The sequence below is a fragment of the Aristolochia californica genome, unplaced genomic scaffold (genome assembly GCF_029961685.1).
Source record: "Aristolochia californica isolate CCGP_79_NKW_82.1479 unplaced genomic scaffold, dmAriCali1.0.hap1 SCAF_2, whole genome shotgun sequence".
NCBI lineage: Eukaryota > Viridiplantae > Streptophyta > Magnoliopsida > Piperales > Aristolochiaceae > Aristolochia > Aristolochia californica.
This window is the reverse complement of record NW_027181881.1, coordinates 49,308,187-49,323,489: the sequence shown is the minus strand read 5'-3', so window position 1 is coordinate 49,323,489 and position 15,303 is coordinate 49,308,187. Positions and strand designations below refer to the sequence as shown.

At 40.0% G+C, this 15,303-nt stretch overlaps 1 protein-coding gene across 1 annotated transcript in view; it reads right to left on the bottom strand.

Annotated features, from left to right (window-relative positions):
* Positions 1 to 488: 488 nt before the first annotated feature.
* Positions 489 to 15,303, bottom strand: part of LOC137956867 (1,4-alpha-glucan-branching enzyme 2-2, chloroplastic/amyloplastic-like) — a 76,692-nt gene continuing 61,877 nt past the window's right edge. Inside the window, exons 15-23 of the mRNA XM_068804520.1 lie at positions 12,481 to 12,584; positions 11,336 to 11,480; positions 10,329 to 10,476; positions 10,109 to 10,209; positions 2,665 to 2,742; positions 1,857 to 2,012; positions 1,158 to 1,232; positions 953 to 1,069; positions 489 to 842 (exon numbers count right to left, since the gene is read on the bottom strand). Of these exons, the coding sequence (XP_068660621.1) occupies positions 983 to 1,069; positions 1,158 to 1,232; positions 1,857 to 2,012; positions 2,665 to 2,742; positions 10,109 to 10,209; positions 10,329 to 10,476; positions 11,336 to 11,480; positions 12,481 to 12,584 (894 nt within the window). The 3' untranslated portion in view covers positions 489 to 842; positions 953 to 982. The remainder of the gene's footprint in view (positions 843 to 952; positions 1,070 to 1,157; positions 1,233 to 1,856; positions 2,013 to 2,664; positions 2,743 to 10,108; positions 10,210 to 10,328; positions 10,477 to 11,335; positions 11,481 to 12,480; positions 12,585 to 15,303) is intronic.

Here is a 15,303-nt window from a genome sequence, read left to right as displayed (position 1 = left end):
TTGGCTTTCTGCATGTTTGCAAGAGAAGCTGAGAGGCAGCCTCCTCCCCTCCACTTGGAGCATCCACCTGTTTGACAATCAAAAAGAGGGTTCTCCAATTTTTTTTTTTTTTTAAATTTTCTCCTTTTTCCGATATAAAAGAGAGGGAGGCTCTACCTCCTCTCCTATCTCACCAATGCCAGCAAGGGAGAGGCTCCCCTCCCCCTGTTCTTTTATCTTTTTTAAAGTTATTAATTAATAAAATATAAATATTAAATACTTAAAAATTTTAATTGCTTACCCTTAAATTGTACAGAATCTGTTCATCGTGTTTGAAATTTGACCACCAAGAGAAATGGGCTTTCTAAGAAGACCAAATTCAGAAATTACCTTTTCATTTTAAACCAGTAAAGATGGAAACTGAGCCTACTAACACAGATCTATGTTACACCTTTCAAATTACGTTAATTTCATTCATAAAAATAAATTAAATACAACAATTTCCCCTTTCTAAAACATGTTATGATACTTAATTTTACTTTATTTGCCACTAAGCCGTGTCACTGCAAAGCGGACTTCCTGCAGTTGAGTGAGATAACTGATATTTCCGAAAAGAAAAAGACAAGGAAAGGATAAAGACTAGAAACCTCATACAGTAGGCCTTCTGCCCTACGTCTGTTTCTCGTGAATATAATACATTATAGTTGTTAGGAAAAATAAAATGAAAACAGTAGCTATACAAACATCAGAGAATACCGGCAAGACATCTACATGGCAGTCTGTTTCCCATGGCAGCAGTGCACAACTTCCATCACTCCAGAATTTTTTAGACGCTCAACAGCCATGGTTTATGGAATACACACCTAAAGTGAGTAAAAAATTTAAGTTAGAATAGGCAATGAATACCATGTATACAAATGTCATGGCTTTGCTCAAACTGACTTATTACATAATAGTTCAGTAGACAAGTCACCTGCAAGTATACCCTTTTCACATGTTTGATTCAGTCTTCAGCTAAAGCATAGACAACAGCAGTTCTACAAGGTGCATAGACTAGGAGAGAATGAGGCCTATTGTCATACCAACCCTCCTACATGTCAATTCCATTAATTTGATAAGCAAAAAGAGTAGGTTTCCAGAGTGAGAAGAAAAAAGTTGTGTATCTAATTTTATCTTACAGAGCTGAAGTAATCTACTGTGGGATCAATTCTACAGAATCCACCAAACAGTTTATCATCTGAATCCAGGACAATCTGCAAAAGTGACACATTTTCTTCTGAGGAAATTTCAAATTAGAATGATTAAGAAGGCAGGGGAAACACATTGAACGTGGCAAATACCATGCAATTGTGCCAAAGTTCATCACCTAAAACTTCCCAGGCAGGCCTGGCCTATTGTGAATTTGACAATTTAAGCAGCCAGATGCTGTCAATGTGTTAGGGCTTCAAAACAGGTACAGCTGAATCCCCATTAACTCTTGAGTATATTTTCATTATCACGCAATGCAAGCCACAGTGGACCAGTTTTATGTACAGCAGAGACATGAGTCTTATGCAGCAAGTAGCCCAGTAGGACACCTACACATGCAAATTGGGTTCTCAACATTGACAGCATTGGCTGATTCTCTGGCCAAAAATGGAGTGACCCTGCAATCCCTCATTGTCACAGGGCCCTCTTTCTAGCTTTTGTTCCCTTGCTGTTTGCATTGGGTTAAAACTCGCCTATTTCAAAAAAGAAACATCTACAGCAGTGGAAGTAGTACACCGCCTAAGCAGGCCCAAGATCCATTAGATGCAACTCATGCCAATGGTTACCAAAGCTCCAAGAAATAACAAGTATCCTTCCCATGAGCAAGAAAAAGTAGAGAAAGTATGTACCTTGTACTTTCCTGGTTTTAAGCAACCAACTTGATAATCCACACAGCTATTATTCCAGTGGAAGTTGAAAACAAATACCAAATCTCCACGCTCAAAAACAATGATTCGGTCTCCTTCATCCTTTCGTGAAATATATTGATGCTCTGAAGTCATAAACTGCCGAGTAGTTCACAAATATTTAGAGAGTTACAATGTCATATTGATTCCTAAAAGATACTACAGGATGTCTGATAGCAAAGAAGTACCAAAGACTTTACAAGATAAAGCAATATCCAATCGATGCTCCCATATAATCTTGGCAACATGATTATCATATCTTGAGCCTTCTTACTTTAAGCACAATCAGCAGAAGGGAGAGGGAGAGGTTGACGCAGGAAGAGAAAAGTTAGAAAAAAGAAGAAGAGAGGAAGAGAGAAAACTGAAAGGAGGGCTATCGAATAGACAACCTAACTCAGACCATCTAATCTCTTATTTATAACAAAATTCTCTATCATCAAAGTACAATTACGACCTATATATTGTAAGCAAATAGAGGCAATAAGACAATAAGAAGAAAATATCGTAATCCTGTCCTAAAGCTCAAGAAACTGATACTATAAAGGAATCAATACTCTTGAACAAATCATAAGCTCACTAACAAGCAGAGTTCTCTTCTCATGAATAAAACCCTAACACAATAAACAAATTATAACAAGCAAATCTGCCTACCAAAACATAATTGAATAAAAATTTTAAATTGTTGGATGGCCAAAATTTATCAAAACAGATAAGAGGTAACAAGTAAATAACAAGCAGAGGCTCTACATACACAATAGGCCTCTTCAAGACGCTGCATTGCCTGATCAAACTCTCGCAACCCTCGATATCTCAGATAATCTGCATCACCCTGTATTGACAGTCAACAGCTATTAGCAAAAGGAAAACTTATTTCAATGGAATACAGACCAAAGGTCATTTTGTGTGATTTTGTGAGTGTTGAGAGAGAGAGAAAGAGAGTATTTATTTATTTTCTCAGAAAATTCCAAGGAATTCCACAAAAAAATTAGAGGTCCTCCCTTATTTCCTCCATAGAATCCATTCCCTTGCTTCACCTAAAAAATAAGACTGCTCCAACCTGGACTGGAATTGAATTGGAAAGTCCAACAAATTACTACCTTTCTCCAATTCAACTCAATAAAAATAAAGTATTGGGTAGAAGAGGGTTGTTTGTTATACAAAGGCTAAAACTCTCTTGCTTTGTTTCGGAAATCATTTATTTATTTATTAAATATTCCGATTTTCTTTTCCATTTGTTTTGAGATTTCAATCAGATCATTTTTGAGTTTATGAGTAATGTATTACTTTTTTCACACGAGAGAGATTATGAGTAGGTTATATGCTCTGAAAACACCCTTATGCTTTCTGTCTGATTGATGATACTGATTGATCATACATTTTGCAAACACCATTCCACATTTTGTCTGATCAATCAACCCTTTTTTGGGTGAAATGATAATTTTATTAAAAGGGGAGAGAGATAATAACCAGCTAAAGGAGCACTCCTTTCAAAAAGGGATTAGAGCTTAGAAAGAGAGTTGGCTAGAGAATTAGCTGATCTCAGTACACGAGTCCAATAACAATGTAAGAGGGATACAATATCAGAAATTTGGTGAAAGACGACCCAATGTCTCCAGAGGGGGAAGAGGAGTACCAGCTAATTACAACCTCAAAATCTCCTTCAATGATTAGAGGCCTGCTGAAGTGATCTCTAAAGATGATGAGACCCTGAAGGAGAGCAGAGAGCTCAGCCGAGGTGGGGTCAAAAATACTCAATCTGATCAAGGTAAGTGATGAAGGGTTAACCATCAGCACAACGAAACACACCACCAAAGCCAACAATGCCCGGGTTACCATGGGCACTGGTATCAAAGTTAAGCTTAATAATCACGGGTGAGGGGGACTCCCAGCCAAGAGTAGTCGGAGTATTGCCGGGGGCAGACATGCTGGTAAGAGCCTTCCAGTTGGTGCGGAGGGAAGTGCCAATCAGGCTTGCAAATTCCTCTCTGGTGTGCAGCCAAGTGGAAACCTAGCCAATTATCATACTGGTCATGTGATTGGTACTGTTGATCTTGAAGTTGAATCGTCTACTAGTCCTCCCCTTCCATAGAGCCCAAGGAATATGGCTAAAACATGCAGAGAGTAAAATTTTCCCTAACTTAGGCAATGAGGTGCCCAAGAGGAGTCTGTCTACAGGTGTCAAGAAGGTTGCTGGGAAGGCAGAAATGAAGATCGATTCGACGGAGCATGCTAGTCCAGACCTTCCAAGTGAACTGGCAATGAAGGAGGAGGTGGAAAGCTGTTTCCTCATCAACATTGCAGGGGGCTGAGTTCCCTCTCTTCCAAAGATTAGTAGCCACAATGATTTTGTCAAGCAACGCGCACTAGAAGAAGAATTTGACTTTAAGAGGTGTGGACAAGCACCAGGCGATGGCAGTTTTTTTTTTTTTGTGTGTGTGGGGGGGAGGTGAGGTGGGAACTACCCAGCCATTAATAAGATTATAGGAGGAAGTCAACAAGAATTGGCCATTTTCCTCCTGCCGCCAGATGATCTTATCCTTCATGTGTTGATGAATATGAATTTGTTGAATATCACAGTGAGTGCAGAAATGAGTTGGGCCTCATCGTGGCTCAAGCCCCGACGAAAATTGAAGTTCTAGCAAGCATGGGGGGACCAGGAGTCAGCAGCCAAGATATGGTGCTGAGTGCTGATCGGGAGCAGGGATGAATAGGCAGTGCAAAGCGAACCCCCGTCACACAACGAATCAAATTTGAAGCTCAATGATGAGGAACGAGGTACGTCCTTTAATCTTCTGGTTCCGATCGTGGAGTTTGGAATAGGAAGTAATCGAAATAGAAAGGGGAAAGAGGAATTGAAAAGTAGAAGAAAGAGAAGATTAGAGAGGAAGAAAAGAAATATCGAGAGGGGAAGAACAGTAAGGAGAAAATCTTCTTATCATCCTCAATAATGATCCATCTGATTACAACCCATTAATAAAAGGAAAATTGAAATTTGAAATAAAAAAAGAGATAAAATCACTAACTAATAAATCTCGAAAACAAAATAAAATAAATGAATTAGAAAAATACAAAATCACCCAACCACAATGTGGTGGGTCCTGGTGTTGCCTTATGCCTCCGAGTTTAAACTCCATTATCAACTTGCAACTGTTTTTTATCGTGGCATCAGTATCATCAGCTCCATTATCATCTGCATTTAGCAAGTTGGGCATCCGACTATAGCAAATATCAGCACAAGAATTGTCTATGATCAATGTTAGAATAGTCCCACATAGATCCAATGTTAGAAAGATCCTATGATAGTTATTTGGACAGAGACCTAATTTCAGCTAGTCGTTTGAGGATGGACTTAAACCCAACTTGAACATAGTATTACAGCAGGTACTTATACATAGGCCAAAACCCTAAAAATGGCCCAAATGTAGGAGCCAGAAAGAAGGCCCCCACACATCAGGGAAGAATAGTTCCCCCATAGATCTAGGACTGGAAAGATGTTATGCTTATTACTAGGGAAGAGGCAAAGTTTTAGAAATCATTTTTAAATTATTTTTGAGAAAGATAGATAATATTAAAAAAACAAAGCCAAAAAGGCTACAAAAGCTCAAGAGAGGGGAGAGAAGCACCCTGCTTAGCAAGGGCATGGAGGGAACTAGCTCTCAAATTACAAAATGAGGAGAAATTGACACTATTAAAGAGCTATTGGCAACTCCCTCTTTGGCTAATTTATCAAATAAATTAGTATGCTGCAAAGTTACAACTAGTGTGGAACATAAATCTTTGATTTCTTATAAAAATGGACAGGAATCTCCACAGGGGAGGAGAAGACTCAATCATCCAGCTGATAATGATGGATGAGTCTCCTTTAACTAGAATAGGTCTTAAGAAATGTTGGCAGAAAAGCTTGATTCCCTGGAGAAGAGTACAGATCTTGGCCTCAGCCATGTCCCATCTGCCAATGGGATGAAAAAGGATAATAGCTCTCTTTCCTTATGGTTTCTGATAAAGCTCCCAATTATTGCAGGTTTCTGTTGCTGTGGGAGCAGATGTTGAAGTTCAATTTTGGAAATAATTTTGGGATGAACTTAGACCCAACTTTAACAATCTATATGCACCAGCTTGAGTGAGAGTATTCAAGTAAAATCAAGAAAGAAGAAATCCTTATCATAAAAGGAATGATACGTAGTACACAAAGCTGTGTTTGAGTTCTACCAGAACTAGAAAAGAGAATCTTGATGTAATAATCTCACTGAAATAATGTAATCTACGATATAGAAGTGAATAATGAGCAGTTGGGTATATATACTTGACAAATATTTTCCCTCACATATTTTCTTCTTGTCTCGAATTTCTGGTCTTTTGCTCTGATGTCCAAGTTCCAAATTTTAAATGAAGAAGATTTAACTAAGTGGTAATATAAAAAAATTGAGGAGTCGCCTTTCAGAAAAAAAGCAAAAAAGTCTTTTCAACCAGTACACAACAGAAATTGACAATAACAACGAATAAAAAACTGTTCCTTTGGGTTATCAATCTGTACTCCAGCCTCCTTTATTGATTAGCTTATGGAAATTTCCTCTTTCCTTAAGGCCAATTTGGATCCACACTTTGGGAGCTGGTAGCTCAGGCCGTTTCTTGGGGCCTTATAGTAAGAACCAAATGAAAGGGTTTTCTCCCCAAAGGCTTGCTCTTTTGCAACTGTAATTTAGAAATCAGTCCATCTGCTCCTCTGTGCGGCTCAAAGAAAAAAGAAATTTAATGATTATAATGAGGCACTCCTAGGAAAAGTTGGAGAACCATTGCTGTGTGTTGCCAGAGCAGAATTGAGTAGATTGTGGGTCGGAATCCTCCTTACCCAGGATCTCTTATTTGACGGCAGTCCAAGAGAGACTCTGGGTAGGGGGAAATGGAGATCATTTTTTTTTTTTTAAAAAGTGTGTAAATAGATTAAAAGAGAAGAGTAAGTACAAATAAACCTAGGTCGGAGGGCCTTCCTCCACAACAAGGTGTTGGAGTGAAATGCCTGCCTTAGCCTGGGTGTCTGCCAAGTGATTGGCAGAACGAGGAATGTACTTCCAATGACAATTCAAATGAGAAATTAAATTACATATTTCCGAGTGCATATCCCAGTGACGCTATGGGGGCCTAATGGATTTTGTGCACCAGTTGATGGCCACCTTTGAGTTGGCTTCTATGCAGAGTGGACCCGAGAGTCGATTTGAAAATTTTAATTCCGTTTTAGCAGTTCTGAAAGTTCAGCTGTTGTGGAATCTGAGTTTCCAAGGGGGCCCGCAAAAGAGAAGAGGAGATTGCCATTTGCATCGTGTATAACTCCTCCGTAGCCCGCAGGACCAGGGCAGCCAAGAGCACTCCCATCAAAGTTAAGCTTGAAATGGCCCAAAGGGGTGTGTGTGTGGGGGGGTGGGGGGGGGGGGGGGGGGGGGGGGGGGGGGGGTCCAAATAGCCATGACCGGTGGACAAGAGGGCTGAGAGAGCCCAACATCGAGCTGCCAATTTTCTCTGAAGTTGGTGCCGCTAAAGTTTTTGAATTCTTTTCGGTTAAGGAGCCAGATAGATACTTGGCCCGAAATTTGTTCAGTCAGAACTTCAACAGGGGAGGATTTGAATTTGAATTTCTTCTTGTTTCTTTCTTTCCATATTTCCCAAAGGATATGACCAATGCAACATGATATAATCATCTTTCCTAACTTTGGGAGTCTGGATTCAATGAGTGAGAGGATAGTAGATGATAGATTTGCAGCAACACAGTATTGGAGCCCAATTTTATTTAAGAGAGAGGCCCAAACTGAATGGGCAAATTGGCATGATAGGAGAATGTGATTGGCTGTTTCTGGGGAAATTTTACAGAAAGGGCATAATTGGTCCTGGACTTGGGTACCCTGCCGGATTAAAGAATCAGAGGTGAGGATTTTATTTCTGCAGGCAGTCCAAATGAAAAATTTTGCACGTGGCGGGGCAAGGAGGTTCCAAGCTGAGGCCGCAGGGTGTTTTGAATGGGCTATGGATGTGTTGCATAGGAAGTTGTAGGTAGAGGCAGTGGAGAAAGACCCTTATGAGCACGGTGTCCAAATTAAAGTATCATTTGTGTTATTGGGCTTCACTGTGGGAAGGCTTGCAAGGAGATAGAAGGCCAAAATGGCTTTAGGATCAAAAAGATGTCTTCTGAGATTTTTTTTTATGAAGGTGCGTATATTGATAAAAGAGAGAATTACAAACCTAGTTAAGGGCCTGGCTCCACAACAAAGTGTTGGAGAGACACACCCACTTTAGCCTGAGAGTTTGCTAAGTGGTTAGCAGAGCGTGGAATGTTTTTCCACAAACAATTTAGCCCAGAAAGTAAATTACAGATTTCCTTGAACATGTCCCAATGTCGCCAGGGGGGATGACCATGATTTGCGCACCAATTGATTATGACTGCTGAGTCGCCTTCAATATAGAGCGTGCCAGAGAGATGGCTAGAGAAGACCTTGAACCCGTGCAGAAGTCCAGCGAGTTCTGCAGTGGTTGAGTCTGACCTGCCAAGGGGGCCAGCATATGAGAAGAGAAGTTCACTATTTCCATTATGAAGAACACCACCGAAACCTGCAGGACTAGGGCAGCCAAAAAAACTGCCATCAAAGTTGAGCTTGATACACCCAGGGGGAGGGGGAGTCCAAGTGGCCATAGTAGGGGGACGAGCAAGATGAGACATCTTGGCAATAGTTCGCCAATTTCTTCTGAGATTTAAATTCCAGTCCCCACTGTCTAACCATATGTCAGAGATGAAGGCATCAAAATTACCTGAAAGGCTAGAGATTGATTCATGGCTAATTTTGAGGCAGGATTGGCCAGTCCACCAATCATTCCAGGATTTTGTTGAGGTACCGTTTCCGACATAGCACTTTACTGCATTCTTGAAATCTGGAAGAAGTCGGACGATTTTTTTCCAAACAGGGGAGAGAGAAAAGAACTGCCCCCCTCTGTCCACCAACCTGAATGTTTGTTAGCTTTTGCTGCTACTAGAGCTCTCCAAATTAAGATAAGGTAGAGGTTGAATTTCTAGATCCATTTAAGAAGGAGCAGAATTTTTAGTGGTAGTATCCTGAATACCCAAACCTCCGAGGGATTTAGGTTCGCAAATCTCATCCCATTTTAATAGATGATATTTTTTCTCCCCATTTGGCCCTCCCCACAGGAATCTTCTTTTTAGAAGCTCGATTTTGTTTCTGACAAAAGCAGGACATCGGAACATGGACAAACAGTAGTTGGGAATTTCATGTAAGCAGGATTTAATCATAATCAGTTTGCCTGCTTTAGAAACTTCCTCCTCTGGGAGGCCAAGTGCCCTTCCAATCGCTCAATGACAAGGTACCAAGAAGCATTGGAAGGGAGACGAGGGGTCCGGGGAAGTCCCAAATATGTTCCACCAAACATCTCAATTTTGCATCCAAGATTGCTTGCATTGAGCAAAGCAAATTTGGCTTGATGTTGAAATCAACAATGGATGATTTTGCCCAACTGATTTTCTATCCCGATGAGATCTCAAATAAGCTAAGCAGAGCACTGATGTTATGAATTTGGCTTAAGGAGCCTTCGTAGAAAAGGATTGTGTCATCTGCATATTGAAGAAGGCCAATGTCCTGGCCAGGATCAGAGGGGTAGGCCTAAGCCATCCTGACCTTTTAGCCAGTCGGACCATGGTAGCCAAGTGCTCCCCAATGAGTGTGAAGATAAAAGGAGAGAGAGGAAATGGAGGTGAATTAGCAATCATGATGGTGAAAATCTTGCCATCCTACTTGGGATTCAAAGGGAACTGGGTTCAATGGAAGCATAAGTGGGGGCTCACCTTCAAGGGATCATCCTGTGAGAAGTTTTCTTTCCCGCTGGTTGAAGGTGATTATCGCTTGGTCAAAGGGGGATTTGGACCCACCTTAGGGATTTGTGAGACAAATTCTTCAGATTGCTAATTTGGTTTGTTCTAAGCAAATTTTGAGGATGCATGTGCTGCATTCGGAAAACTCAGCCAACTCTTAGAGCTAAAGGGAGGAACTCTCATCAACATCTTGTTGTATCTTCTCCCTGATATTTCTACTTTCATTTCTCTGTTGGTATTTTCCTTTACTTTACTTTAATAAACCATTTCACTGTAAAATAAAAAAATAAAAAATCCAAGCTCTTAATCATGAAGTCAGTCAACTCACCAAATCGAATCTGCGCCTGCATTTGTCATAACTATTGTTGTTCCCTGGGATAACGGTTCCATCTGAAAGACGTTGATCAGCCCTTGGAAAATCTATCCATTCTGAGGCAAGAATAACAAATATTCAATAACCATGGCTATATAGAGTAGGTTCATGTTTTTCTGATGCTAAAAATGGTTCGTCTTAGCAATAAAAACTTGTAAAATGAATCAATCATTACCTGGATGACCGAATTCATTCCCCATGAAATTGAGATATCCTTCTCCACCTATACCCATTGTCATCAGCCTTATCATTTTGTGTAGTGCAATTCCCCTATCTATCCTTGGAGTAGATGGTCTATCCAAAGCCATGAAACCATACATATCCTAGGCAAATCCAGAAATATGGGACAATTAAATTCTTTTTCAGCCCCAATAACAGATATAGTCAGTTAGAAAACCCTACTTCACACCCAGCAAAATGGAAGTCTGGAATCAGACTCAGTTAGGTTGTGCAGGCTTTAAGAACTGAAAGAAAAAAAATCAAAACTTGAATTTGTGTATCTCTTTTGCTGCACAAAACAGGAAACTTATGATGCTGCGCAGGCAAGAAAACTCTCCTCAAAGAATAACAACAAAAATGATACACCAGCAGAGATCAAATTTTCCAGCAGTAGATTAAAGCCTTGACACTTGCTCTCTCACCATATTAACATGGTTATCTCATTCCACAGCTTTATGCTTATAAGAAAAACCAACTATAAGAGTGAGAGATCAGCAGAGGAGGACAGGGTGTGGGATTTGAAAGTGTCACTGCTTTTCTATATATAAAAAGAACAGAAAAAAACTACAACTCAAGTTGAATTTTATTTAAACACTATCCATATGTTCGTATAATAACATAACTGATGGATCATTTAATGGTGACTGTCAGGAAAAAAAAAAAAACATATGAATGCATGCATGCTTATTGAGGAACTGGCAAGTTTTATAATATTTGGAACAAATCCTCATTAACATGCTTTCTAAAATTTATTGCACGTGGAGCAACAACTTCAGAATATAGACATTCTAAACATAGTGAGGAACATATGCTCCCAAAAAAAAAAATGATTTGCACAGAAACCGTGTAGACCTTTCCAACTTTTTCTAAAAGGATTAAAAGAGAACCAAAAAGCACCAAGGTAAATAGTTTGGAAAAAAAGATAGAAATGCATGTATCATGACTTTCCCTAATGCTGCAGACCTTATCCATTAACCAAAAAGCAATAGTTTTGTCCCCAACAAGAGCTTGGTCATGACTTTCAGCATATGCAACACATTTCTCTCGCCATCTTCTATTTGTTAGTGTGTGAACTATGTCCCCCATTCTCCAGTCTTCATCACTTTTCCTGAACAAATAAAGAAGATAAAGCATAGGTCTTTATTCAATTGAAGGATAAATTTGTGGCATGAGGACTCAAATAGTTTTTTTTCTTTTGTTTTTTGTTTTTAATAGAAAAGCTAAAACTAAATTAACAGCTAGAAGGCAAAGGTATGCAACAGAAAAAGGAGGGGGGGGAGTGGAGTCCCTTACAATGAGGATTAGTGGGAAATCCCCTCTTTAGTCAAAGAGTCAGCCAGGCAATTGCTGATCTCAAAACATGATTCCAACAAATTACATTATCAGCGAAATCCATAGCTTAAAAAAAAAACCCCTTGACCTCCATGAAGGAGTTTTCTTTTTGCTGACTCAAACAGCTATGTGTGAGTATTACTTCAACTCTTATTATAAATATGTATCTGCATCCAAGAAGCCAATGGAGTTTTTTATCTGTGTCACTACCTCTATTATCATCCAACTTTTTAGCTGACTACATCTCAAATATAGTTAGCACAGTATTGCTTAAATTTTTAATATAAAAATGTATCCTAATCCAAGAATCCAATGAAGTTTTCTGTTTGTGTCACTGACTATATTATCATTTAAAATTTCAGCTGAAAGCACAGCATTTTCTAAGAGAGATTCCTAGCAGAGCCCATGTTTATTAGTAGCACAACATAAATTGGAAGTTATGGCAATTTTGTGAACACAGACAGAGCAAATGGTCAATCACAGTGATGCATCTGAAAGAAGTCTTCCATAAATTACATTTCGATTGCTGTTTCACATGTTTCAAAGATCATTTTCTTTTCCACACGGTATATTATTGGGTAAGAAGTGAGATACAAGAGTCAACAAACTGCTTCAAGATACAAATGCATGGAGAAAATGAGGGAGCTCTAGGGAGGTTGCCTTCCCTCAACAAGGACGTCCTCATGCTAAAAGAAGCTTCATATAGATATCAATCAATGAGATGTTTGTACTCATAAGAACTGTAAAAATATTTAAGAATATGGTGGAGAACTTACTTCAAAAGTTCAATCCATTTATCAGCAATAGCCATATGAAGGCGGTAATCAAATCCTACACCACCATCTTGGATAGGTATGCAGAATGTTGGCATTCCACTGACCTACAAATAATATTGGAACCAATGTATGTAAGCATCATATGTATGACAACATTGAGCCTGAATTGAGTAAACACATAAACACAAAGAAATCATGTAGATATCATACATCTTTAATAGGAAAACATCTTACAAAGACTTAGTCTCAAATTGAAGTAACAAAATCAAATCATGGCATCTCTTTTTTAAAACTGAGAGAAAGAAAATTTTTAAATCAAATAATGGCATCTCAAGCCAAAGAATTAACAGATTGAAACCAACACACGAGAAGACATGTATAATGATGATGTTTGTTGAGTAATTTTACTAGCTTTTGTGTGTGGTTAGCTGAGAGATTTATTAGTGATGTTCTTTGCTTTGTAGTGTTTGTATCTGTCCCTCTTTCTTAATAAAAGTCTCATAATTTTCAAAGATAACTTTAATCCTCCCATCATTGTTGGGGGGATTCCAAAATGGTCATTGGTTGGATGAAAAAATCTATGGAGGCATGGAGGTTTGGGAACCTAGTCTCAGAAACTAGGGACATTTCTCAAGAGTTTTGGAGCTTCCACACGCTCAGGTTTATTAACGCAATCGAGGATTCTCTTGCTAAAGAGGGAGCTAGGTGTCAGCAACTTGTTACAGGGTATAATTTGCTCCTTTACCTTTATCTTTTAATTATTTTTCCTTGTAATCTCTTGAAGGGATTTTTCCCTTCTTTTTCATGAATTCTTTTCCTGCTTTAATAAAATCACCACCACTCAAAACAAAAAAAAATCTCATAATTTTGAATAAAATTCAAATGAGCTAAATGGCTTTCTTCTGCTTTGGAACTCCATGGCTGAGGTCTTATAGATCATGTGATTGGTTCCTTCTCTATCAGAATCAAGCTGCGCAATAGATGCACTGGGTTCACTTGGGGGCTCACTAGTATTTACAGTCCCACCCGATAGCAGGAGCGTCGCTCTTTTTGGGAAGAGCTCACTAAACTATTGCCTCATTGGCCCATCCCTTGGCTCCTTGCCCGGAACTTTAATGTTATTCGCTTTTGCAATGAGAAGTCTCCCCCAACTACCAGAATCTCCACCACCATGAGGCAATTTGCTGATTTTATTGGCAGCTTTGAATCAGAGTAAATTAGTCTCTCTGGCAAGAAATTCACATGGTCAAACGGACAGCGGCCTTCCATCCTTTCCAAGCTGGATTGATTTCTTGCCACGAAGGGTGGCATCGAACCGAGCCGGTTTGCGAGCGGCTCGAGCTCGGCTTGGTTCTGTCTCGGTTCGATTCGATTTATCTGGATCTCGAACTCGGATAAGGCTCGTTTAAGTTAACGAGCCGAGCTCAACCGAACCATGGTTCAGTTTGAAAGCTCGCATGCCAACTCGTTAACTTAACGAGCGGCCCGGGATTTTGGGAGTCAGGAGGTGGGACTTCGGGAGCTTTGAGCAGGAGTGCCGAGCGGGAGGTCGATTGATTTCAACTTTGTTTCTTCCGCTCTTGTTCTTTCATCAGAAATCAAGGAACAGAGATCGCCCTTCGTAGGCAATTCAGCGAAAATTTGGCTCTCACATTTTTTACTTTTGCTCCGGAAGCTTCTTTTCAGCCTCTAGGAGAGGCTTTTGGAAAGAAGACGTTGTTTAGCGCGATCTAAAGTCTGAGATCTCACTGGAGACCATAGAAAGTGCTTGACTATCTTTATGACCGCTTCCGATGCTTTTTGCAGTGTAGTAATGGTAGTTGAAGCTGCTCTCGATCTGCTTCGGAGTAATTTCGGACTGCTCTTAGTTTCAGTACCGTCCTTGAGATCCATTACAAGAAGATTTCTAATTGTGGTACTATTGCATCGTCTGGGATAGGAAATGAAGCTGCTAGAGGAGTGTGAATCATCTTGGAGGAAATCTTTGAGCATCAGAGGTTTGGAATTGCAGGAGGGAGGCTTACTAGGTTCAGCTTCGAAATCCATGGGGAAGGACCAAAGGGGGGAAACCAGATGGAAAGAATGTGAAAAGAACGGAAGATGATCTAGGAAAACTAAAAAGTAAAGAGTGAAGTAAATGAGCACGCACTAAAGAATTCCAGCGTTCTGGAAGAGTCAGAGAAATAGGAGCACTGAGGAGCAATAAAATCGTTGCAAAAACAAATATGCTTGTAGCTGTAAAGACTGAAATATCTGATAGAGAGCTGTAATGGCAGTTTGAGAGTCAGAACCATGGCCATTCTTCTGGCAATGACGGTGTTTTACTCAGAGATGGCAGTGGGGGAGGACCTGATGTTCAGTGGGGAGAGCCTCAACACCAACGAGTTTCTTGAGAATGGACCATACCACTTCATCATGCAAGGTGACTGCAACCTTGTGTTGTACGTGAACCAAAACAGGGCGCTGTGCAACTCGAGGACCGATGGGAAGGGCACTTCCTGCCAGGCCACCCTTCAGAACGACGACAACCTCGTCCTCCTTTCCGGCTCTAGCGTGGTGTGGAACAGTCGAAGCGCGAGAGGACCCAACAATTACCGACTCATCGTTCAGGGCAATGGGAACATCGTCATTTATGACAGGGCCCTCTGGCTCACAAACACCGTCCAGAATGTTACCATATGTTGGAATGTATATAAGATAGGCTTTATGTTAATATTTGTTGTATAATTTATGTCATGTACATAGGCTATTTAGAAAGGGATTAGTTGGGCTGGTTGCATTGTATTTAGCCCATGGGCTGTAATGTAATTAACCTAACCCTAA